Source organism: Pseudogymnoascus verrucosus (assembly GCF_001662655.1).
Source record: "Pseudogymnoascus verrucosus strain UAMH 10579 unplaced genomic scaffold scaffold_30, whole genome shotgun sequence".
Lineage (NCBI taxonomy): Eukaryota > Fungi > Ascomycota > Leotiomycetes > Thelebolales > Thelebolaceae > Pseudogymnoascus > Pseudogymnoascus verrucosus.
In genome coordinates, this window is record NW_017263681.1 from 1 (window position 1) to 23,481 (window position 23,481).

General features: G+C 54.5%; 6 protein-coding genes across 6 annotated transcripts; 4 read left to right on the plus strand and 2 right to left on the minus strand.

Moving 5' to 3' along the window:
• Positions 1–912: 912 nt before the first annotated feature.
• On the minus strand, positions 913–2,520 carry VE01_05120 (uncharacterized protein; the record flags this gene model as incomplete). The annotated part of the gene is made up of 2 exons (XM_018274586.1): positions 913–1,613; positions 1,677–2,520. 2 exons carry the CDS (start codon positions 2,518–2,520, stop codon positions 913–915), a joined length of 1,545 nt encoding a protein of 514 aa, XP_018129223.1.
• An 853-nt stretch (positions 2,521–3,373) lies between these two features.
• VE01_05121 (uncharacterized protein) lies at positions 3,374–7,376 on the plus strand. Its single transcript, XM_018274587.2, has 7 exons — positions 3,374–3,567; positions 3,626–3,704; positions 3,789–4,252; positions 4,309–4,493; positions 4,541–6,590; positions 6,650–6,767; positions 6,831–7,376. Exons 1-7 carry the CDS (start codon positions 3,478–3,480, stop codon positions 6,989–6,991), a joined length of 3,147 nt encoding a protein of 1,048 aa, XP_018129222.1. The 5' UTR covers positions 3,374–3,477; the 3' UTR covers positions 6,992–7,376.
• A 5,941-nt stretch (positions 7,377–13,317) lies between these two features.
• On the plus strand, positions 13,318–14,469 carry VE01_05122 (uncharacterized protein; the record flags this gene model as incomplete). Its single annotated transcript, XM_018274588.1, has 1 exon — positions 13,318–14,469. The coding sequence occupies one exon, from the start codon at positions 13,318–13,320 to the stop codon at positions 14,467–14,469; it is 1,152 nt and encodes a 383-aa protein (XP_018129225.1).
• Positions 14,470–15,891: 1,422 nt separating this feature from the next.
• CSM3 (chromosome segregation in meiosis- protein) lies at positions 15,892–17,840 on the minus strand. Its single transcript, XM_018274589.2, has one exon. The coding sequence runs from the start codon at positions 17,652–17,654 to the stop codon at positions 16,779–16,781; it is 876 nt and encodes a 291-aa protein (XP_018129224.1). The 5' UTR covers positions 17,655–17,840; the 3' UTR covers positions 15,892–16,778.
• Positions 17,841–17,974: 134 nt separating this feature from the next.
• VE01_05124 (uncharacterized protein) lies at positions 17,975–18,911 on the plus strand. The gene is made up of 4 exons (XM_018274590.2): positions 17,975–18,069; positions 18,177–18,404; positions 18,538–18,670; positions 18,762–18,911. The coding sequence occupies exons 1-4, from the start codon at positions 18,050–18,052 to the stop codon at positions 18,843–18,845; spliced, it is 465 nt and encodes a 154-aa protein (XP_018129227.1). The 5' UTR covers positions 17,975–18,049; the 3' UTR covers positions 18,846–18,911.
• Positions 18,912–23,468, plus strand: VE01_05125 (uncharacterized protein). Its single transcript, XM_018274591.2, has 3 exons — positions 18,912–19,630; positions 19,683–22,629; positions 22,683–23,468. Exons 1-3 carry the CDS (start codon positions 19,419–19,421, stop codon positions 23,361–23,363), a joined length of 3,840 nt encoding a protein of 1,279 aa, XP_018129226.1. The 5' UTR covers positions 18,912–19,418; the 3' UTR covers positions 23,364–23,468.
• Positions 23,469–23,481: the final 13 nt, after the last annotated feature.

Consider the following 23,481-nt stretch of genomic DNA (forward strand, 5'->3'; position numbering starts at 1 on the left):
ACCCAAACCCGAAACCCCCCCCCCCCCCCTTTCCGCCCTTCTCCAAACTAACACCACCCCAGGTCGACCTCGTAATCCCCCTCGGCCTCGGCTCCACCGCCGGCATCACCGCCCTCAACGCCGCCATCCCCTCCTGGGCGTCCGGCCTCTCCACCACCGCCTCCCCAATCGTAATCGCCGACACCGCAACCGGTTTCACGACCGGCGACCTGCGCGATGGCGTGCACCCCAACGCCTCCGGGGACGCCAAGATCGCCGCTGCCCTGCACCCCGTGCTGTTGAAAGTGATTAAGTCATTTGGTGGAGGGACTACTACTCCGCCGGTTTCGACAGGGGGGGTGACGACGACGCAGCCGCCGACGAGTACGCCGCCGGCGCAGGGGCAGGCGCTTTATGGACAGTGTGGGGGGCAGGGGTGGACGGGGCCGACTACGTGTGCGGTGGGGACGTGTAAGTTTTCTAATCAGTGGTATAGTCAGTGTCTTAATTAGAGGTTGGATTAGTGGGGGGGAACGTTGGAAGAGAGTTGGATAAATATATATGTATATATATATATTATACCTGTGTGTTGTTGTATACGAACTTGCAAACTGTGCTATGTTAGAATGAAGAAGTGGGATTTTAAGGGTCGTCTGGCCGGAGAACAGCTCGCACCGGCCTAGCCTGCTTTTACAATTCAAGCCATCAAAGAAAAATAAAACAGAATTGCGAGACACATCCATTAATTTGATATGGGAAGCGATCTTAAATATACCGCTCGTTGGCCTCTCTCCCGTTTTTGCAAGGGAAGAAGGTTCTCTACTTATGTAGCTTAGCTCGCTCTTTGCATTTGCGAGACAAGAAGCTTATTTACTTATGCGACTCTCGCTGGGCTCGCTCCTTCCCCATATGCCAGAGATGAAACTCATCAACTTATCTCGTATGGTGGGAATTCTCCCTCCGTATCTGCCACAGCGACGCCGGCTCCACAACTCGACAGGGTAGGTCTAGGTGATGTATAGCGTCGCCGTGGCACCCGATCTTGTGGTGGATTAGCTGTTTTTTTATCCGCAGTTCCGTTGAGTGTAGTGTCGACGCGACGGATTTCCAGGCCTTGGCTACTGAGAGGTTGAACTCCTGGTTCCACGTCCCACGCCAGGTAATAGTCACAGAGTCTCTGTGAACTTGGTAGATAAACGCAGCGGCAAACCCGCATGAGCCGTTCCACAGCGCCAAGGTGCGGAGTTTAGGCATCTGGAGAGCTACAACGCCAGCTCGGCATAGCAGGGCATTGGGCCGTAGGTGGAATCCTGTGGGTTTTAAGAGCTGTGATGTGAGTGCTAGAGATTGGAGATTCTGCCACGTCCAGGTCGGCAAACAAGCCTGGAAGAAGTCCTCGGCATTTAGCAAGAATGATACGAAAAGCTGTTCGACGTGGAGGCTTCGAGAGGCAAAGGCCGCGCCTACTCGAGGGTCTGCGTTGCGGTCGGGGCCTGGTTGCAGAACGGTGGGCCGCTGCCGATGACGGTTGGCTACTGTTGTGGCGAATTCGGCGTTGAAATCTTCAAACACGGATAGGCTCTTAGGAGAGGTAGGAGCTTTAGAGAGGAGTAGTTGGGCCAAGAAGAGGGCGTCTACAACCAAATCTGTTAGTGGCTCGAACGAATGGGAGATAGGATGGGGATAAAGGCACTCACCGTCGTCAAAAATAATTCGCCTGTTTTTCCATGGTGATCGCGATGGCTCATGTACCAGGCGTTCTAATCGGCAAAGGCCGCTCAATACAATCCACATGTCTAGGGGGTGAAGCCAAGAACGAAATTGTCGAGGTATGATGAGACATGTGACTGCATTAACTTCAGGAAGTGTTTCTTGGAAGCCTAACGGCCTCGGTTGAAACAACCGGAATAGGGCCAGCCATGGAGGGGTCTTAACCCGCTGGCCATTAACCCAGCCATGCTTTGGGTCGTGCCACTTGGAGCTAATTTCGCCGGGATCACCATCTTGCGTTGAACTTGCGGCTCCGGTACCGTCGTCATTAGAGGCAAAACTATGGTTTTTGAACCAGTGTTCCGAGTCGCTAGGGGAATATGCTTTAAGCTCCAACGTCAGGTCACTAGCTGGATCCCAAGTGCTTAGAATCGAGAACAGCGTCCAGATTGTATCTCTGATGATGGAGCATTTGCGAGATTCCCACAAAAGTGTCTCCGTATTCTCACAACTTCGGCATGAGTATTTTGGCAGCCTGATATCAAGGCAGATATGGTGAACGAGATATCTCTGCCGAATGACGATGCGGTTGAATTCGTCGAGGCAAGATCCTTGCAGCTTCAGCCGATGAAAGTTTCTTTTCTCTATAAAGAATTGCCATTCCTTGCAAACGGCTGCATGGGAAGCCCACCCAGGACTCTTTTGACGTGTGAAAAAATCTAAAATCATAAGCCTAATTTCCGCTGGCAGAGACAACCAGTATACGGGTTCTGGTTTTGTCGAGCGAAGTTTCATTTTATGGCGTCTGCGATCGCTGCGCCCGTCCGCCATGGTGAGAAATAGTTGGTTTTTGGTAGTGAAGGTGGTTTTAAAATGATAGGGAAAGATAGGCACGCTGTAGTAGGGTGGTAAAATCCTCGTTTTGGTGACGGTCTGCACTGTCTGAAATAGATATCATGAGAGACTAAGCCATTAGCCGTCGTGGATATTACTCATAGTTATAGCATTTATAGTTTATCTTAGTTTCTACCTAAAAGTCAGAAGAGAGACTATGTGCGATGTCTAGTGTTCATAGTAACTGTACCTAAAATAAGGGTGCTTAATCGCCTGAGCTGTAGTTATCATATCACTATGCACCTCACCACAGACCCGTCAAGTTGGCACTTGGCGAAAAGAGGTCTCTACTTAACTAAAATCTTCAAATACGTTAAAAGTTAGTACAAACATAATTCATAAGGCTCTAGTTATTATGACTGAAATTTTGTATAGTTATAGACTTCATGATGTAAAAATATTCTGGATAATTGTTAATTTATTTTCTTATATTTTAAAAACGCTCATATCATATTTTAATTATTTGTAAACGATGGATATGGGTACGATTATAGGCTTTTAAAGTTTAGTTCCTACAAAAGAGATAAATTAATTAGTATGGATTGCTAGTACCTATTCCCAGCCATGGACAACCCCTCGTCTGACTTTGAAGTGGCATGATCACTACGAGTGCTTGTTTTATAAGAGGTTGTGATTGCTACTCTATACTACTCCCGTTTAGGAATAGTCGACTTTCAAACTTTATACCCCTCTCAACAGGGCCACTTTCACGTGACCGTCACCGTTTTTCGAACCACTTACCGCCTCTGCCTGGGGCTAGCGCTGATTGGCAGATTCCTGCACCACACAAAAAGTGAACTTCCTCCCACCACGAATCTCGCTCTCGAGTCTCGCAAAACCCACCACGCCGCGCTCCCCCCCCTTTGTCGGCCACGCACTGGATCAGCGAGCAACATGGACGTAGGCCTAGTCAGAAGTCGTATCGTCGCGACGCTCGATGCGGACGCCGATGCGCGCCGCCGCGCTGAGCTAGATCTCAAGGCTGTCCGTACCATACCACCCCTCTTTCTCCCCACATCTCGCTGACAACTTTTTGCACCAGGCCGAGGAGCACGCCGGCTTCACAGATGCACTACTCGATATTCTACAAGGCGAGCAGGAGGCCTCCGTCAGACTGTCGAGTACGTCTTTCTCCCCTTACCCCGCCATACACCAGTTTCATATCCCCGACAAAACTGCTGCAACAACCCGCTAACTCACATTAGCGGCTGTATACCTCAAAAACCGCGTGTCGCGTGCCTGGGCCGTCAGCGACGACGCAGCTGTCACTCATAAACCCATTCCCGAAGAAGAGAAGGCCCGCTTCCGCGAACGCCTCCTGCCCGTGCTGTCGACATCCACGGCCGCCGTGCGCGCACAGCTCGTGCCCGTCCTGCAGAAGATCCTGCACTGTGATTTCCCCGCGCGCTGGCCGGGGTTCATGGACGTGACGCTGCGCCTGCTGAATACAAATGAGGCCGCGAGCATCTTCGCGGGCCTGCAGTGCCTGTTGGCCATCTGCCGCGTGTTCAGGTTCAAGTCGGGCGAGAGCAGGGCTGATTTCGATAAGATCGTTGAGGCGACATTCCCGAGACTGTTGGTTATTGGAACAGGGCTGGTGAACGAAACAAGCGAGGAGGCCGGGGAGATGTTGCATTTGGCGCTGAAGGCCTATAAACATGCCACCTTTGTAGGTCTTCGTTGTGTGGGGGGCTTGGCGGTGAGAGATGGCTAACACGTGTGTAGTTCGACCTTGCTGCTTCCCTGAGGCAGGAACAGACTACGATCGGCTGGTGTTCATTATTCATCCAGACCATCGGAAAGGAAGTCCCACAAAGCGCCCTGTCGGAGGATCTGACTGAGCGTGAGGCAAACCACTGGTGGAAGGCAAAGAAGTGGGCATACTTCAACCTGAACAGACTATTTGTCCGGTATGTTTTGTGCAAACCTACGACCTAACTTGTTCTGACTTCTATAGCTACGGGAACCCTGGATCCCTCGTCTCTGGAAACGGGGATGATTACGTTGAATTTGCAAAGCACTTCATCTCTACTATCGCACCTGAGATTCTCAAGGCCTACCTCGCACAGATCGAGAAGTGGGTTGCCAAAACTACTTGGCTTAGCAGACGCTGCCTATCATATACCCTTGCTTTCCTCGACGAGTGTGTTAAGCCAAAGCAGATGTGGGCTCACTTGAAGCCGCATCTCGATACCCTGGTCACCCACTTCCTCTTCCCCGTCCTCTGCTTGTCGGAAGACGACATTGAGAAGTTCGACACTGACCCAGAGGACTACCTCCACCACAAGCTCAACTTCTACGAGGAGGTCTCCGCGCCGGATGTTGCCGCCACCAACTTCCTAGTCACCCTTACCAAGATTCGCAGGAAGCAGACCTATACCATCCTGACCTTTGTCAACACCATCGTCAACGAGTACGAGGCCACGGAGGACAGCAAGAAGAACCACGTCGCCAAGGAGGGAGCCCTTCGCATGATCGGCACCCTGTCCAGCGTCATCCTCGCCAAGAAGAGCCCTATCGCGACGCAAGTCGAATACTTCCTCGTCCGCTACGTCTTCCCAGATTTCAACAGCCCGCAAGGATACCTGCGCGCACGTGCTTGCGACACTGTCGAGAAGTTTGAGCAGCTCGACTTCAAGGACACAAACAACCTGCTCGTAATCTACCGCAAGATCCTCGAGTGCATGGGCGATCCAGAGTTGCCCGTGCGTGTCGAGGCCGCGCTGGCCCTGCAGCCGCTCATCAGACACGACATCATCCGCACGAGCATGCAGCAGAACATCCCCCAGATCATGCAGCAGCTCCTGAAGCTCGCCAACGAGGTCGATGTCGACGCCCTGTCGAACGTGATGGAGGACTTTGTCGAGGTATTCGCCGCTGAGCTTACGCCGTTCGCGGTTGCTCTGAGCGAGCAGCTGCGCGACACCTACCTGCGCATCGTCAACGGACTTCTCGAGAAGAACGAGAGCCGCGGCGACGACGACTCGTACGGCGACTACCTGGACGACAAGTCCATCACAGCGCTGGGTGTCCTCCAGACAATCGGCACGCTGATCCTCACTCTCGAGAGCACGCCCGAGGTGCTGCTGCACATGGAGTCGATCCTGATGCCCGTAATCAGCATCACCCTCGAGAACAAGCTGTACGACCTGTACAACGAGGTCTTCGAGATCATCGACAGCTGCACCTTCGCCGCCAAGAGCATCTCGCCAACGATGTGGCAAGCCTTCGAGCTGATCCACCAGACGTTCAAGGCAGGCGCCGAGCTCTACCTCGAGGACATGCTCCCCGCGCTCGACAACTTCGTGCAGTACGGCGCGGCCCACCTGGTGCAGACGCCCGCGTACCTCGACGCCATGTTCGGCATGGTGCAGGACATGTTCCACGACGACAAAGTGGGCGGCGTGGACCGCATCTGCGCCTGCAAGCTGGCCGAGGGCATGATGCTCTCCCTCCGCGGCAGCATCGACCAATACGTCCTCGCCTTTGTCGAGATGGCCATGGCCACCCTAACCAACGCCGACGTCAAGGTCAAGTCCTACAAGATCCACCTGATGGAGATGGTCATCAACGCCATCTACTACAACCCCGTTCTCGCCCTCCACGTCCTCGAAGCCAAGGGCTGGACCAACAAATTCTTCAGCCTCTGGTTCGGCAGCATCGACGCCTTCAGCCGCGTCCACGACAAGACCCTCGCCATCGCCGCCATCGTCGCCCTGCTGACCCTCAACCCCGACCAGGTCCCCGCCAGCGTGCAACAGGGCTGGCCGCGCCTGCTACAGGGTATCGTGCGTCTCTTCCAGACGCTGCCTGCGGCGGCGAAAAACCGCGAGGAGGCGCTCAAGGACGATTATCCGCTTGCCGATGGCGCGTATAGCGATGATGAGGAGGAGGAGGGCGTGGAGTGGGGTGGGGAGGATACGGCGTGGGCGGAGGAGGCGGAGGAGGAGGAGGATGCTGAGGGGAAGGATGAGAGTAGTGCATACCTTGACTTTTTGAACGAGGAGGTGAGTTTTACGTCCCGTGTGTGTGGTGTGCAGTTGAGATGCTAATTATGACGGCACAGGCGCAGAAATTCGGCAACCTGGACGATGAATCCGACGACGAGCTCGGGGAGGAGAGTCTCCTTGAGACGCCGCTGGATAAGGTGGAGCCATACGGATTATTCCGCGATGCTCTCATGAGTATGTCCCCCTAGCTACCCCCTACAGAAACGAGCCACAAAACTAACCAAACCCCCCTCACAGAACTCCAAACCGAACAACCCCAACTCTACACCTCCCTCACCAACTCCCTCTCCCCCGAAGAACGCACCGTCGTCGAGTCCGCCGTCGCGCAGGCTGACGTCATCGCCCGCAAGACGGCTGAGGAGGCTGCTGCTGCTGTTGCGGCGGGCGCGAGCGCGTAGATCGACTCCGCTTCTGTGGCACATACACACCCAATATCCGATATAATGGGAACGAGATGATGGGGTGGGAACGGGATGGGGATGGGGGATATTTTGGCGTTGAAAGAGTGGAGGGTTTTTGTTGGTAGAATGAATGAATGGCTGGTTGGATGGTTGATTGATTGATTGATGATGGGGATGGGGTCGAGGATGGGTGGATGAGGGTTGGATAGGGGAAGATTTGGAGGTATTGAATCTATGGGTGGGGAGGGATGGGGATGAGAATATCATCTCTAGAGAAAGGGGAGAAGGAGAGAGAGAGAGATCAAACTCGAGTTCTGTACCGTACCGTACCGCACCGCCGTCGTTGTAGAGGAGGTCAGCAATGCATTTCATGCTCATCTACGTCGTCCCTCCTAGTCTACCTCATCCCCCATACAGTATATCTACACATCCCTCCTTGCCTTACTTACGCTGGCCCCTCCCTTTGGATCTCTCAGACACTCTTCCATATCCCGTATCTTCCATCTCCCCATCCCCCCAGCCTAGCTCAGCTCAGCTCAGCTCAGCTCATCCTAGTTCACACCCCCATCCCAACCACCAGCACGCGGCACACCCCCTCCGCCCTCCCGCCCTCTCGCTCCTCGCGGTGAGACAAACCGCGTCATCTTGCACTCACGCGCGCGCACACCGCCCCCCTCGCCGAGCCGCTCCCTCTCTTCCTCCTCCTCTTCCTCCCGGTGTACCGCCGTGGTGTGTGCATGCGTACCAAACAAACCTATACTTGATCTCTAGTGTCGGACGCGGAGGGGGGGGAGAGATCGGGGTCTCGTGATCCATCGTGAGAATAGAAGGGGGGGGGGGAGGGAGAAGACGGAGAGTAGGTAGCGCGGATAGCGCGATTACTGGGACCACTTACTCCTCCCTTCCCTTCCCTCCGCCGCTCCGTTCTGTTCTCTCTTTACCTTTCCCTGCCTTGCTTTCTACTCAATTTTTTTAAGGAGGGGGGTTGTGGGCGGGAGGGTAGGGTTAGCATGTGAGACAGACGGCTGGATGGCTGGAACTGGGTGATCATGGTGTGGTGTGGGCGGGTAGAGGAGGAGGACGGGTTTAAACGGGTTGGAGAGAGGAATGAGGTGACTTTGATGGTGACTTTGATGGTGACTTTGATAATACTAGGTAGGTGGTAGGCGGGTGGTGATGATCTGGGCGGGAGAGGGAGACGGAGAGGGAAGACGGACGGGAAGGGACCCTGTGTAGATGATGATGAGGGGGGGGGGGGTAGATGTAGATGCGGGGTGACGTCGTGTGGGGGGTTCTGTGTGTGTGTGTGTGGTTGATGGAGGGGTAGATGGAGGGGTGGTGGTGTCTGTCCAGATAAAGGAAGTTGATGATGGATGGGATGTGTGTATGTTGATGTGTGTGTTGTGTGTGTATATGGATGGTTTGTAGACAGAAGAGTACTGTGTATATGTAGGTGTAAATTAGGTGGTTGCAAGAGAGATGCTGTAGAGGGAGGGAGAGAAGTGTATGTATGTACTGCTGTGCTGGCTAAGAGGGAGTGGAGGAGGGTTGTGGGATTGAGAGGGAGTGCATTGAGAGGGGAGATGAGAGAAGAGATGAGAGGGTATGGTATTGTATGCACTGCTTGTTGTTCTCACCTCACTACTACACTACTACTATACTACTATACTATTAATGCATGGTATGCTGTTCCTACAGTCTGTTCCTGTGGTCTATAGGACCAATGCCTAACATGCTGTTCCTACAGTTCTACACCACCAATGCCTAACATGCCATTCTCACAATCCCCTCCCCCCTTCTCTGTGCTGTCCCTACAGTGAGATACTATACACCTGCATCACACATATCTCACCTCCCTCCCTCTATCCATACCATACTTACCTCCCTCCCATCCATCTATCCACCTATCCAACTACCCACCTCCCACAATCCCTCTCCTGCCCCTCTATTCCAGCTCCGAAAGATCAACTTTCCCCCGTTTCCCACTTTACCCTACTATGCGCACTATGCACACCTAAAGTATACATACATACCTTCTTCATACACACAAACATGCACCCCACCCCACCACTCACTCACTCCCCACGCGCCCACCCACCACCGCCATTGGAATCACCACCACATGACGCGGGCGGTGAGTGCGGGCGCCCGTTAGTGGGTGCTTGGAAAGGCGGCTGTGTGTGTGTGTGAATTATGGTATGTGTGTGGTGGTGTGGGCACGAGATGAGATGAGGGTTCAAGATGGCAATGGAGGGGGTAAGCGGTGGTAGTCGGAAGGAAGTGGTAGATGCGGTAGAAGTGGTGGATGTACACCAAGGCGAAGAACGGGAGGGGAGGTACTTGTGTTTAGTCTTATCGCCCGGCTTATCGCTTTCTCTTTCTCTTTGTGTGTGGAGGGTGTGTGGTGTGTGTGTGAGATATGGAGAGCAGAGGAGGGATTGTACTATTGTAAGACACACACCCGCACGTCGCCATTGAATTGACGAATGACAGGATCAGCGGACCGGAGTGAGTGAGTGAGTGTGTCTCAGTGGTAGTGTAGCTAGCCCTTATGAGTGAGAAGGGCGGGCGGCGGCCGTTTAGTTTCTCCCATCCCACCACCACGAGAGAGTGATACACGCAATCTTCTCCCTTCTCCCTCTCAATTGTCATCCTACACCCTACCCTACCCTACCTACTCACTCAATTATCGCCTTCCCACTTCCCAATTGTCATCAATTGTCATTGTCATCCTTCTTCGCGCATGCACACCTCATACGAGTCCCCTCCCCTCCCCGCCGTGACTCACTCTTCTATCGCCCCCTTCTAGTAGGCTGGCTCATAATCATCCATTCACTCTCTCCATACTAACACTACTACCACCACTACCACTACCACTACTCACACTACTAAGCACACATCAATCGCACCACCCCTCAATCCCCCTCTGATTCGCCAATCCCAACACCATCACCCACGTCCCATGCATGCCCTGCTGCCTAACCCGTCTGTAGCCCGGCATTAGTGGAAGTGAGTGCGTGTACATGAGGGCCCTGGAAAGGTTACAACACAACACACAGACGGTGATGGTGAGGGTTAGTAGAGTGGAAAGTAAGTAAGTACCCACCCCACAAACAGACGACAGTGGGAATTGGGTTGAGGCCTGAGGACGGCATTGATGATGCGATGTGCCCAACCAATTCCCCCGCTTCTGGTAGAGGAGGGAGAAGGAAAGGGGGATTGGTGGGTGGTAATAGAATGATGGTATGGATAATACGGATGAGGAGGAAGGAAAGAGAGATTACTAACCAGATCACCCGCACGAGAGAGAGGAATGGGATTATGGAATCAATCTGGATTACCAAGTACCGAGTGTGAGTGCGAGTGCGAGTATGCCTTGTACCATACTTCCTCTCACCCCGCTATAACCCTACACCTCTAGGTACAGCCAGTACACATGACATGTACCCACCCACCCCTGTCCCACTCGCCCCGGTACAGCCTGGTTAACAGCCTAGACGTACCCAACAATAACCTTCCATTGCGGTCTATCGATTGGTAAGGCGCTTATCGCTGGTGAGGCACACACACCTGGGTGGATACGGGTGGGTGGGGTGGGGAGGGCGATGCGTCACATTTTGGGGGCACGGACGGTGGGGAGGATGGATAGAGTGTGTTGGGTTGTGGTTGTGGTTAATTGTGAGGAATTAAATGGGGATTTAAGAGGATTTAATGAGGATTTAACGGGTTGATTATTTGTGTGGACATATATGTGGCAATGGTGTACGCGTAGGATAGATGTACCTACTCGGCTTATGTGGTTCTATGATGATGGTAGGGTATACTACTACTGTACTCTTACTCACACACTCACACTCACCCACACACGCGCCTCATCTAGTCTCACACCCCTCCTTCAATTGGATGGAGGGGGGTGCAACTTCTGAAACCGAAGAACCTCACTATCTCACTACTAGAGAAAAGAGTAACCTGCTACCTGCTATAGTATGCCATAGTACCATACATACAACGCCAAAGTACCATACCCCGAACGACTCACACATCTCCCACATCTCCCCTCTAGGCCACCAATGTACCGTTCTCTGATATTTATGTGCGGTGTGCACGACAAAAATACAAAACAATACTATATTATCTATTTACAGCTTTAGCATTTCCCTAGCGCGGGGTCATCCCAGAGGTCATCTTTCATCACCACTACCACTCTTCACGTCCCTCCCCTTCCCTCTCATTGGTCAGCCTCTCATCCCGCATCCCATCATCCCACCCCCAATTGGAGATCAGGAGACTGGAGTCACACCTTCGCCTTTCCTGACGAAAAGGCTGCCTGGTGATACGTCCGCGCGGATATCTGTCTGCCTGCCCCAATACTCCACAAGTTAGGATTACTCTATAGAGGCAAGGCAATCGAAACAACAAAACTACCGCCGGGGCTAACTCTAGACTACCAAACTTAGCTGAGACTGGCCTGGTGTCCCGGCTGAGAGAGGAGCGCTACGAGAGGGGGGGAGAGGCAGATGCACCCCTCTACTTAGGCAATACATGCCACTTACCCCACCCCCACAGCCAACCACTGATGGGCTGGGGGGTGGATTGGAGGAGTGGGAGGTATGCATGATGTATACAACGCCGCTGCTGTTCCATTGATTGACACCATAGCACCATCCATAGCAACTTACGCCGAATGGCTGAACTGTATGGCGGTATGGCTGAATGGGCTGGGCGGTATGGGCTGGCGCTTTGAGAATGGACACATTGGACACAACAACCACTAGCCATCCGGCGTAGATTGCCATTGCCATTGCCATTGCGGCCAGGCGACCCGCGGTTGGGGAAGAGGGAGGAAGGAAGGAAGGAAGGATTCGTGGTGTGTGTTGGTGGTGCTGGTGGATGGTGGATGGTGGATGGAATGGGCAGTGCAAAAGAGAAAGAACCAACAGACAAACAAAACGCCTGATTGACTTTTTGACTTTGACTCCTGTTTGACATCCGCCGCCGCGCCTCTCTTATTCGACCCTGAGAACCAGGCTTTAGGCTTCCCTTCCTTCATTCACCCCAACCACGGCTGGTTTTACTCATTTTCTCAATCCAGTCACCGGCACACACCACACACCGAATACATTCTTGCTCACTCTAACTATCGCTGTTATAGCCGGCTCCCTCGCTCTCTCTGATTCACGCTCTCTCTCTCACACACACACACATTCACCGCGGCCGAGCATATGAATCAGATACGCCTACGCCTACGCCTACGCCTACGCCTCTCCCCACGCTCACGCTCACGCCGCAAACCAGACCAGACGACACACCCCATTCACACACACAACCCAACTATTATTATTTGCCAGCCCACTCAACTGGCCCGCTCACACCACACACCCATAGCTGCCTGTAGTAGCCCATCTATCCATACATCCATACATCCCCATCCAGTCCATCCCACAATATCTTACACTACCACCTCCACCACCACCAACCACAACTACTACTACTATTACTATAAGACACCGCCTCCTCCCTCTCCCTCCAACCCTTCCTCTTCCTCTTCTCCTCTCCGCTTCCCCACTACTTACTTCATTACTCGACCACTCGCAAACTCGAAAACTCGAACAAACGACTGCCTGGTTTGCTGACTTAACTGCCTACTTACCTACTTAACAACTGTCTGCCTATCCACCTTTGCCACATTCCACGCACGCACGACGCACACGCACACCCACGCATCCAAGTCACGCCCAATCTGATCCCTCAGCTTGTGATCCAATCCCGCTGCTACTTCCACTACTACGCCCACCCAAATACTGGAGGGTACGAGAGGTACTGCCATTGAGAACTCCCGCCTGCATTGACGCTCCCGTCTCGTTTGGCATTTATCACCCACCCACACACAACCCCGCGCCGAAACACCACCACCACCCACCACCACCCACCAAACCCGCCAACAGAACAAAGAAACCCAACCCAACCCTCCGCTTCCATAAACCCCCAGAACCCGCCACAACAACCTCGCTCCAACATCATCATCACACATTTTGGCCTACTGCAGTTTTGCGACAAGGACTACGATTCCACGCTGACCATTTTCTTTCCGACGAAGCCGTCAGATCGGATTTAAGGTCGCATCTCCGCCCACACTCAGTTGCGTGGCGCGGCGGATGACAAACCCCAACGGCTGCCTTCGATTGCCTTCTCTGGACGGGCTTAAGAAGTAAATCTTTCGCTCTTAAACATCGTCGTCATCTCTTCTTCGATCAATTCAATCGATCAATCGGATCGAAAAACTCTCTACGATTCTACCAACGCACAGCAATCGCCACATCGCAATGGCGACCAACAACCCTCACAAGCACCTCGCCATGAGCGCCCTCATGTCGCCACCTGAAGCGACACCCTACGACCGCTTTCCGACGGCAGAACTCCTGTCCTCCTCGCCCTCAGCGGCCGACTCGCACAGGAAATCGTCAATCGGTGCGAAGTTGCAATTCCTCTCGCCACCCGTGTCGCCCGACACACCCACGACAGCGGGTCCCTCCTCCTCCCCCACAACCTTCGACTCACGAATCCGCGACCCAATCCTCTACCCACCCACTGCAACAGAGAGCGACAACAGTATCTCTCAACCCCTCTTCGCTCCCCCACTACAACAATTACAACCACCACAAACCCCAACACACCCCCACGACTCCCCCACCAACCGCCTCGTCGACCAACACATCTCCCGCGCCCACCGCAAGAACCTCTTCCGCGCCACATCCCCCCCAAACCGCTCAGACTACATCCTCACCATCGAGTTCCACTCCCAGGTCATGCGCAACTTCACCCGCGACCCAGACGCCTACCTCGCCCGCGAGCGCCAGTTCCTCATGGAAGCCGCACGCCGCCGCGCCGCCGCCGCCGCCGCCGCCACCTCGCGTTCACCCGCCAAATCCTCCCCCCGCAGCTCCAACAACAGGACCTACCCAGCCCTCGCACCCAGCCCCGCCGGCGTCTCCGCCTCTCGACCGCGCGCGCCTCCAAAGCCCCGCGCGAAGCCGAGGAGAGACAGGACAGCGACGCCGGACGCGCCGAGTCGCAGCCGCAACACGGGGACGAGCACGAGGGAGGACAAGGAGTTCCATCTCCTCCCCGATCTGTGTCCTGCGATTGAATCGCGGCTGCGTCCCAACGCGCTGAAGGTCGAGTGGAAGGGAGCGCCGCTAGACTTGTCCGCGGATCCGCACCGTGCGCTTCTGGATCCGGAGGAGGTTTCGCTGGCTGCTAATCTGCGGCTGGATTGCGCGACGTACTTGACGAGTAAGAGGCGGATTTTCGTGGCGCGACGAGAGTGCTGGGCTGGGACGTGGGGGGGGAAGGGGAAGAAGGAGTTTAGGAAGACGGATGCGCAGCAGGCTTGCAAGATTGATGTTAATAAGGCGAGTAAGCTGTGGATGGCGTTTGAGAAGGTGGGGTGGCTGGATGAGAAGTGGTGTGTTTAGAGCGCGGGGAGAGGTAACCCGGGTGGATGATGGGGGTGGCAGGGGACGCGGGGGGATGACGTAGTGGAGGTGCGATAAGATAGTGATCTTTACTATCGATGTTGGCGACGGCGACGACGACGGGATTATTCGCGACGACGTCGCTGTTGATGACGAGACTTGATACCATAGTGTCGCTGTCGCTCGACATAGTTGATGGCGAGGTGGTCGTCGCCGATATACATATTCACCACGACGACACACATACCATACCACCACAAACATACACGCCGTACCACACATTACACACCTACCATACACACCACTCAATACACGATACATAACGACCATGACTTACGACCACGATAACACATATACCCGGAGCGAGACCTCGAGGACAATCAGCCACGGCTGATGAGATGGACTCTCTACCCAAACTCCACACCCAACTCTACATCACACCTCCATCTCTCCTCAACACAACTCCACTCCACGACACTCACCTCACGACAACACGCCTCTTCAGATTTCTCATTTGTCAATCTTTCCTTGTTTGATTCTTCATCTACTCTACTCTTTTGGGGTTTTTTTATCGCCGCGAACGACGGCGGAGGGTTGCATATCAGGATGGGATGGGATACGGAGATACCTTAGCCATCACACTGGCTGGACGGGGACAGGGCAGGCTGGCATTCATTGGATCGAGCTCTCGGGAACATCCCAAGCTCTGGATGGGGGTTGGGGGGGGGGGGTAGCATTGGAACGGACGGACGGGGTTGGGCGGTCTTGTTTTTATCGCAGCTGCATCTTTTATGTTTTTTTTGAATTCATGGCCGTATAGTTGGCTTCGGCACGCTGGCACACATACACATTCCGTTCGCTACGAGCTTTTGTCCTTTGATTTTGCTCTGGCTTTCTGGGACTTCGTTTTTGATTACTGTGCGTTTCTGTGGAGGTTTTTTGCATCGAGGAGTTTCTTGTCTTTTTTGCACCCTGGTGCGGGGTGGGGGAGTGCCACTCAACGTCGCACGGGTTTGGGGTTGTTCGGACTGGACTGGACTGGACTGACTTGGGGTTTGGGCGATTAGATTGTTCGTTTTTTTTTTGCATACATACGTTCCCATTCATGGGAACACAGCGCGTGCGGGGGGTAGTTTCTCATCAAGGGAACAACCCCCCCCTTTTTCCCCCTCTCAAGAGAGTGGCGATGATAGCGGGAGCAGAGAGTTTCCCATCAAGGGAACTGAGCGAGCGGGGTACATATGGTTATGGTTATGGTTGATGTGGAGGTAGATACACAGCAGCGCGAGCGAGCGAGGGGATGCGTTTGTTTTGTTTACTCTAGCACAGTATAGCAACAGCACAGCAGGTACTTGCGGGCGCAAAGCGTGTCGTACATAGCATACGTATACAAATCAGATGCTCAAGCACATCAGTAGTGTTATCAATCAATCGCTATCGCAATCACAATCAAATGACTACAGTACACTACACTACACCACGTAACTTGTGATAACCCCAGACTTATGTGAGATGAAACCGTGAGGAGAGACTGGGATCTGATATCCGCCTTCGACAATCTACTACTATAGCTGCCCAGCCAACCTAACATATATGAGCGGTTCACCAGCTGAACCATAAGCCAGAAGCACAGTACAGTACAGTACACCACAGTGCCTGAGCGAAAAGTACACCCCACCCCACCCCAGCGCTCCACTTCCATCTCCCTCCCTCGCTCCTTCCTTCCCCTCGGGCTTTTGACGTAAGTCATTCCTTCCTTCTCTCGTTCTTTCCTTCCCTCGTTACTTCCCTCCCTCGCTCTTTTGTTCCTTCCCTCCCTCGTTCCTTCCCTTCCTCGTGCCTTCCTTTCCTCGTTCTTTCCATCTCTCCCTCCTACATCAATTGTCCCTTCCGTCGTATACAGCTTCTTCCCTCGCTCCTTCCCTAAGAGCTTTCCCGGGCTAACGATTCAGTGTTTCGGTCGCTGGTTTCCCTACATCGTATGTCCATCGCTCTTTCCCTGGGTAGCTCTTTCCGTCGCTCTTTCCCATCGCTCCTTCCTCCCGCTGCACACATGTGGGCTCTTGCTTGCTCTATCCGTAGGGCTGGCGCCTGGAAGGGATGGGTGGGCGTGCTTGTGCGTTTCTAAGGGGGGGTGTGGATCTGTGATGGCGGGTTGGAGATGGTCGATCTGTGGGACTGCGGGGTGGGTGGAGCGCTGGGTTGAGGGGTTCGTTTCTTCGTCGTCCGCATCGTGTGCGTGTGCGTGAGTATGTGATGCGGAGCGGAGCGGTGCCGTGCAAATGTTGTGTACGATATCGTAAGGTTCTTCACCACCCCATCTCTGCCATAGCATCCATATCGTCGTCAAACTCATCCTCCTCTGGCGCCTTCGTTTTGTTCGTTGGGGCCGCGGTGGCAGTAACAGTATCGACATCCATCCCCCCCTCCGCCAGCAGCGCAGCGAGATCATCCTCATCCTCCTCCTCTTCCCCTGCCGCGCCAGGGAGTGGCACAACCGCAGCTCCGGGCCCGAAAATACTCGTCTGTCCTTGTGTGGCGGGTTTGGCGGCAGCAGCTCCACGCCGCGGCGACGCGCCATACAGCTCTGCTATTGCATCTGGGTCGTCATCAGGGACATCAGCGCCAGGCGTCTCCCTCCGCTCCGCGGCACGAGACGCAAGATCCGTGAAAATAGGCGCTATCCTCTCCGTCCCCTGCCGCTGCTCCTGCGCCTGCGGTCTCACCTCCCCATCCCCCTCTCCCTCCCCCTCCCGTCCCGGCCTCCCCTCCTCAATCCACCCCCTCCTCGCAACCGCCACATCCCTCTTATGCCCCGCGCTCTCCACCATCCTCAACGCATCCCCAAACTTCGCCTTCGGATACAACTCATCCAACCACGTCTGATACAACCCCAACAACCTATCCGCATCGCCATACTCGTGGCCCCTCCCCTTCAAGCGCAGGGTGCGGGCGCGCTCGCGCAGCTTGGGGATCCCGCGCGAGGAGAGGATGCGGGATTCGTCGAGCTTGGGGCGAGGGGCGTGGGTGGGGAGGGTGAGGGGGGCGTCGAGGCCGAGGGCGTTGTTGGTGGTGCGGGGGGGGGAGGAGGGGAGCTGGGGGGGAGGGGAGAGGGGTCGGTCGAAGACGGAGGTGTAGTCGTTGAAGAGGGCGTCGAGGTCGTCTGTTTCGGCGGGGGGTGGCATGGTGGGTGGTGGGTGGTGGGTGTCGAGTTGGTGGTTGTTTGTGTGTAATTCAGTCGCAGACAGGAGTGTAAAAAAAAATCCAAGTCAATCCCAACTCAAATACCCCTCGTCGTGACTATATCTCCCCAGTTCCAATCGTGGTAATAATTGAATATCAACGTTGCTTGCTCCTCCTCCCACTACGCGTAAACCACAAAAAGCGGGAGACGCGTCGGGGGCGGCGGCTCTTTCACTCTACGCCTGGTCCGTGCGCGCGTTTCCGCCAGTGGTAATCCACTAGCGCAGATTCGGCAACGCAGCTTGCAACGATTCGCAGACCACGACGACGACCACAGACACCTCACCAGCCCTCACCCCCCCATCCCCACCACCACCGCGCTCAACAAACCGTCACCATGTCCGCACGCCAGGCCAGGTCAGTCCCCCTTTCCCTCCACCCGGTCGCCCCCTCGTCCGCAGCCAATTGACGCCGCAATTGACGCCCCGGAACCGAGTCGCTGACAGCTTTTTTGAATTCCTTAGATTCTCGCAATCGACGCTCATCGATACGACCCCCCTCCCCGACTCTATCCCGGCGGTGCAGGAGGTTGGGGCGAGCTCGGCGCCATTGCTGAGCGCGAGTTTTTTTATCGGGGCCAGGTGCGGGAAGTATAATGATGATTTTATGCAGTGTAAGACGGAGAATAATGGGACGGCCGAGATGGATTGCTTGAAGGAGGGACGGAGGGTTACGAGGTGTGCGGCTAGTGTGTGAGTGCTTTTTTCTGCTTCTTTTGGGTCTTAGGGGCGGTTTTTTAGGGGGGGGGGGGTGGGTGATGGAGAAGGGAGGGTGGAGGGAAGGGATGACCTGGGGAGGAAGGGAGCAATGGCTAATTGAACGCAGCATTGATGATATCAACAAAAACTGCCTCAAGGAGTTCCGTCGCCACTGGTCCTGCCTCGACACCAACAACCAGCAGCTGTGGCAGTGCCGCCCCGCTGAGCGCGTGCTGAACAAGTGTGTCTTCGAGACCCTGGTAAGTTCCCTTATACCGTTTTATTTACCTACCCTGTGGTAGATAGGCGTATCATGGGAGGGTGTGCTGGACATTGGCTGACGCGAGGCAGAAATTGGAGAAGGTCATCCCGGATACGCCGAAGGGAGAGGTGCCGGTGCATTTGAGGGAACGACAGATTTACTCGCAGAATTAGGCGGGTATGAGATGGAGTGGGTGAAGGGGGGTGTTAGATGTGTGTATATAAATTGTGGGGGTAGAATGGACTTGTATTCGATGATTTTGCTTGCTATTGAATGTGTTGGTGATGTTTCGTCGGGGGTTGGTTGGGATAATGGGATCCTATGGTCATTTTATCTCTGAGCCGCCAATTAAGATTTTATATTGGACATAGAAGCTTGGATTTAGTGTGGACAAGAAGGCTGGCAACTCTGATATTGGTATCGTGATGGGATGGCTGGCCCAAGAGTTTTATGTATCAGGGCCCAATATCTCGGCATGGACCACGTTTGCAAAGTCAAGCTAATATTCCTGAAAACAGCTTTGAATATAGAAATAATAACAATGAACGCTATCAAATAACTACTACAAACATGTCATTTAAAACCAACATTTTATAAAATTTGGCTGTAAATAAAAATTGTGGGGTATCGTCGCCTACCCACCACCTTGATGACGCCCAAACGACATCGCCAAAACCCCACCGCCAACCATAGCTACGGCCCCAACACAACCACCTTGGCTAAGCTCACCGCGCATACCCAACACAATGGCGGAGGCCCTCGCCGAATCGCTGCAGAAAGTGCACATAGGCAGCACCGACCCCTCCAGAGACGATGCCTGGATCGACAGCATCCTCAACCAACAAGGACCCCGCAAACGGGTCAAGCAGCACCCCGACGACCTCAAGGCGGAGCTGGACCGCAAGTTCCTCACGCCGTCGACCTCCTTCTCGACAGAATGGCTAAACAAGCTACAACAGTAAGCTTACCTTTGCCCATCCCCCATACCCAGACAAATACTGACCGCGCAGACGCTGGGACTGCCCCACCGATTACACCAACCTCTTCAAGATCGCGCCAACACAAACACGAACCATAACCCGCTTCACGCGCGAAGGCCTCGAGGGTCGCGTAACAGGCTACAAAGAAGTAACCGTCCCCGCCAACAGCGCAACAGCCAAGAACTCGACCTCCCTGCTGCGCAAGCCGGGGAACCGCGCCGAGTTCGTACGCGGCGCCGCGGGCTTCTTCCCGTTTGCGCCGGGCGGACTGGAGGGCGTTGAGCAGGCTGCCGCGCTGGAGGAACAGATGATGCGGGTTGAGGGGAAGGGGGTGGCGGGGGCGGCGAAGCTGGAGAGGGTGATTAATTTTGGGGCTGGGGATGGGCTGTTGGAGGTTGCGCCGGGGTTTGCGAGGGGGGTGAATTTTAAGCCGAAGAAGGGGAAGGGGGAGGAGGTGGAGGCGGAAGAGGTGGAGAAGGTGCTTGATCAGGAGCCGGTGGAGGATGAGGGCCTGGAGAGGGGTGAGGAGGAGAGTCCGGGGGTGGCAGAGGAGGAGGAGGAGGAGGAGGAAGATGAGGATATTGATTCGATATTGCCGGTTGAGTTTGCTGCCTTTGAACCCCGTAGTGCTCTAGCTACGTCGGCGGCGAAGAGGGGAGCGAGAGAGTGGGCACATATGGTCGATATCAAGCGTGGGATCACCAATTTCAGAGAGCTAGTGCCTGATATGGCGAGGGAGTGGCCGTTCGAACTGGACACTTTCCAGAAGGAGGCCGTTTACCATTTGGAGAATGGTGATTCCGTCTTCGTCGCTGCGCATACCTCTGCGGGGAAGACTGTGGTTGCCGAATACGCTATTGCTCTCGCGGCGAAGCATATGACGAAGGCTATCTACACGTCTCCGATCAAGGCACTGAGTAACCAAAAGTTCCGCGACTTTAGGCAGATCTTTGACGAGGTTGGTATTCTCACTGGTGATGTCCAGATTGCCCCAGAGGCTAGCTGCCTTATCATGACAACGGAGATTCTCAGGAGTATGCTGTACAGAGGAGCCGACTTGATCCGAGATGTTGAGTTTGTCATTTTCGACGAAGTTCATTATGTCAACGATCTAGAGAGAGGTGTTGTATGGGAGGAGGTTATCATTATGTTGCCAGAGCATGTTACACTCATCCTGTTGTCTGCCACAGTCCCCAATACCTACGAATTTGCATCGTGGGTGGGGAGGACGAAGAAGAAGGACATCTACGTCATTTCAACTGCGAAGCGACCAATTCCACTAGAGCATTATTTATGGGCGAACAAAGACATCCACAAGATCGTAGACTCGGATAAAAAGTTTATAGAGAAGGGCTGGAAGGCGGCCAACGATGCTATGTCGGGACGCGATAAGATTAAGGCGCTACCACCCGCCGAGGCGTCAGGCCGGGGCAGAGGCGACCAGAGAGGAGGAAGAGGCGATAGAGGCGGCCGAGGTGGAAACCAACGTGGCGGTGCCCAAAGAGGAGGCGCCCAGCAACGAGGAAGAGGAGGTCCTCCCCGCGCCAGCCACAACCCCGGACACATGGGACGAGGCGGGCGACCGGGCGGCAGGACGTCAGCAGCGCAAGATAAGACGCTGTGGGTGCACCTTGTGCAGTTTCTAAAGAAGGAATCCCTGCTTCCTGCATGCATATTCGTTTTCTCGAAGAAGCGTTGCGAGGAGAACGCGGATGCGTTGAGCAACCAGGACTTCTGTACTGCGATTGAGAAGAGCGCTATCCATATGACTATCGAGAAGTCGATTGCGAGACTCAAGCCCGAGGACCGTGTGCTTCCTCAGATCGTGCGGCTGCGCGACTTACTTGGAAGAGGTATTGCGGTTCATCATGGTGGGCTGCTCCCTATTGTCAAGGAGGTCGTGGAGATGCTGTTTGCGCAGACTCTAGTCAAGGTTCTCTTTGCCACTGAGACGTTCGCCATGGGTCTGAATTTGCCGACTCGCACAGTCGTATTCTCGGGATACCGCAAGCATGACGGACACTCTTTCCGCAACCTTCTCCCTGGAGAATACACCCAGATGGCTGGGCGCGCCGGCCGCCGCGGTCTCGACACAATCGGGACAGTGATAATCGTCGCACCCGGCGGCGACGAAGCACCCCCTGTCACTGAGCTACGACAGATGATTCTCGGCGAACCGTCAAAGCTGCGCTCGCAGTTCCGTCTCACATACAACATGATCCTAAACTTACTGCGCGTGGAGGCGCTCAAGATCGAAGAGATGATCAAGCGCAGTTTCAGCGAGCACGCGACGCAGCAACTGCTGCCCGAGCACGAGAAGCAGGTCAAGATCTCCGAGGCAGACTTGGCTAAGATCAAGCGCGAGCCGTGTGATATCTGCGATGTGGATCTTGACGCTTGTCACCAGGCAGGGCAAGAGTATATGCAACTCACTCTCGACTTGCATCTTGGTGTTCTTGGGACGCCGGTGGGTCGCAGGATGTTCGCGCCGAGGAAACTGGTTGTGTATATGAAAGACGGTGTTAGGACGCCTGGTATCCTCCTGCGCGAAGGTGCGACGAGCGGCCCTAACCCGACTATCCACGTTCTTGAGATCCGTACGCGGAGAGACGTCCGGGACTCGACGGATCTGCTACCCTTCCTCCCCCAGTACAGGGAGATGATGACCAAGCTCCCACAAGCGAAGAAGCACATCTCAACCAAGACGCTCTGGGTTCCTGTCACTGACCTCCTCTGCGTCACGAAAACGACACTCAAGGGTATCGTCCCTGAGATCTTCCAGGGCGGTGACGGATACCTCGCTGCTGTGGCGGAGCTGTCGCGCCTCTGCCAGTCCTGGACGCTCCCTGAATGGGACGAGCTGGACTGGAGCAAAATTAAGGACATGACCACGCGCGAGCTTCTCGAGAAGCGAAGGCAAGTTGCAGAGAGTGCGCAACAGGGAGCTTGTATCTCTTGTCCCGAGTTCCTCAAACATGTAAGACCCCGTCCCCCCCCGTAAGAAATACTCAAATAGCTAACCAAAACCAGTACGCAATGCGACAAGACGAATGGGTCATCAAAGAAAACATCCACCAACTCCGCCAACTCATGTCCGACCAGAACCTCCAGCTCCTCCCCGACTACGAGCAGCGCATCCAAGTCCTCCGCGACCTCTCCTTCATCGACTCCACCTCCCGCGTCGAGCTCAAGGGCAAAGTAGCCTGCGAGATCCACTCGGCCGACGAACTCGTCCTGACCGAGTTAATCCTCGACAACGTCCTCGCCGCCTACGAACCCGCCGAGATAGTCGCCCTGCTATCCGCCTTCGTCTTCCAAGAAAAGACCGACACCGTTCCGACGCTCACCCCCAACCTGAAGGCCGGGATGGCTACCATCATCGAGATCTCGGAGAAAGTTAATGCGGTGCAGACTCTGCACCAGGTGATTTTGTCGACAGAGGACTCGAATGATTTCGTCTCGCGCCCGCGATTCGGGCTGGTGGAAGTTGTCTATGAGTGGGCGCGCGGGATGAGCTTTAGGAATATCACGGACCTGACGGATGTGCTGGAGGGAACGATCGTGAGGGTGATTACGCGGCTGGATGAGACGTGTAGGGAGGTCAAGAATGCGGCGCGGATTGTGGGGGATCCGGAGCTGTTTTTGAAGATGCAGAAGTGTCAGGAGATGATTAAGAGGGATATTACGGCTGTGGCGAGTTTGTATATGTAAGGGGGGAAATTACTCGTACGGTAGATAGATGGAGAAGGGGATTCATGAGTTGAATAGGATACATTTCACTCCCCCTATCAATCTTAAAAGCAAACTCAAACATCGTCGCTTCCCAAAC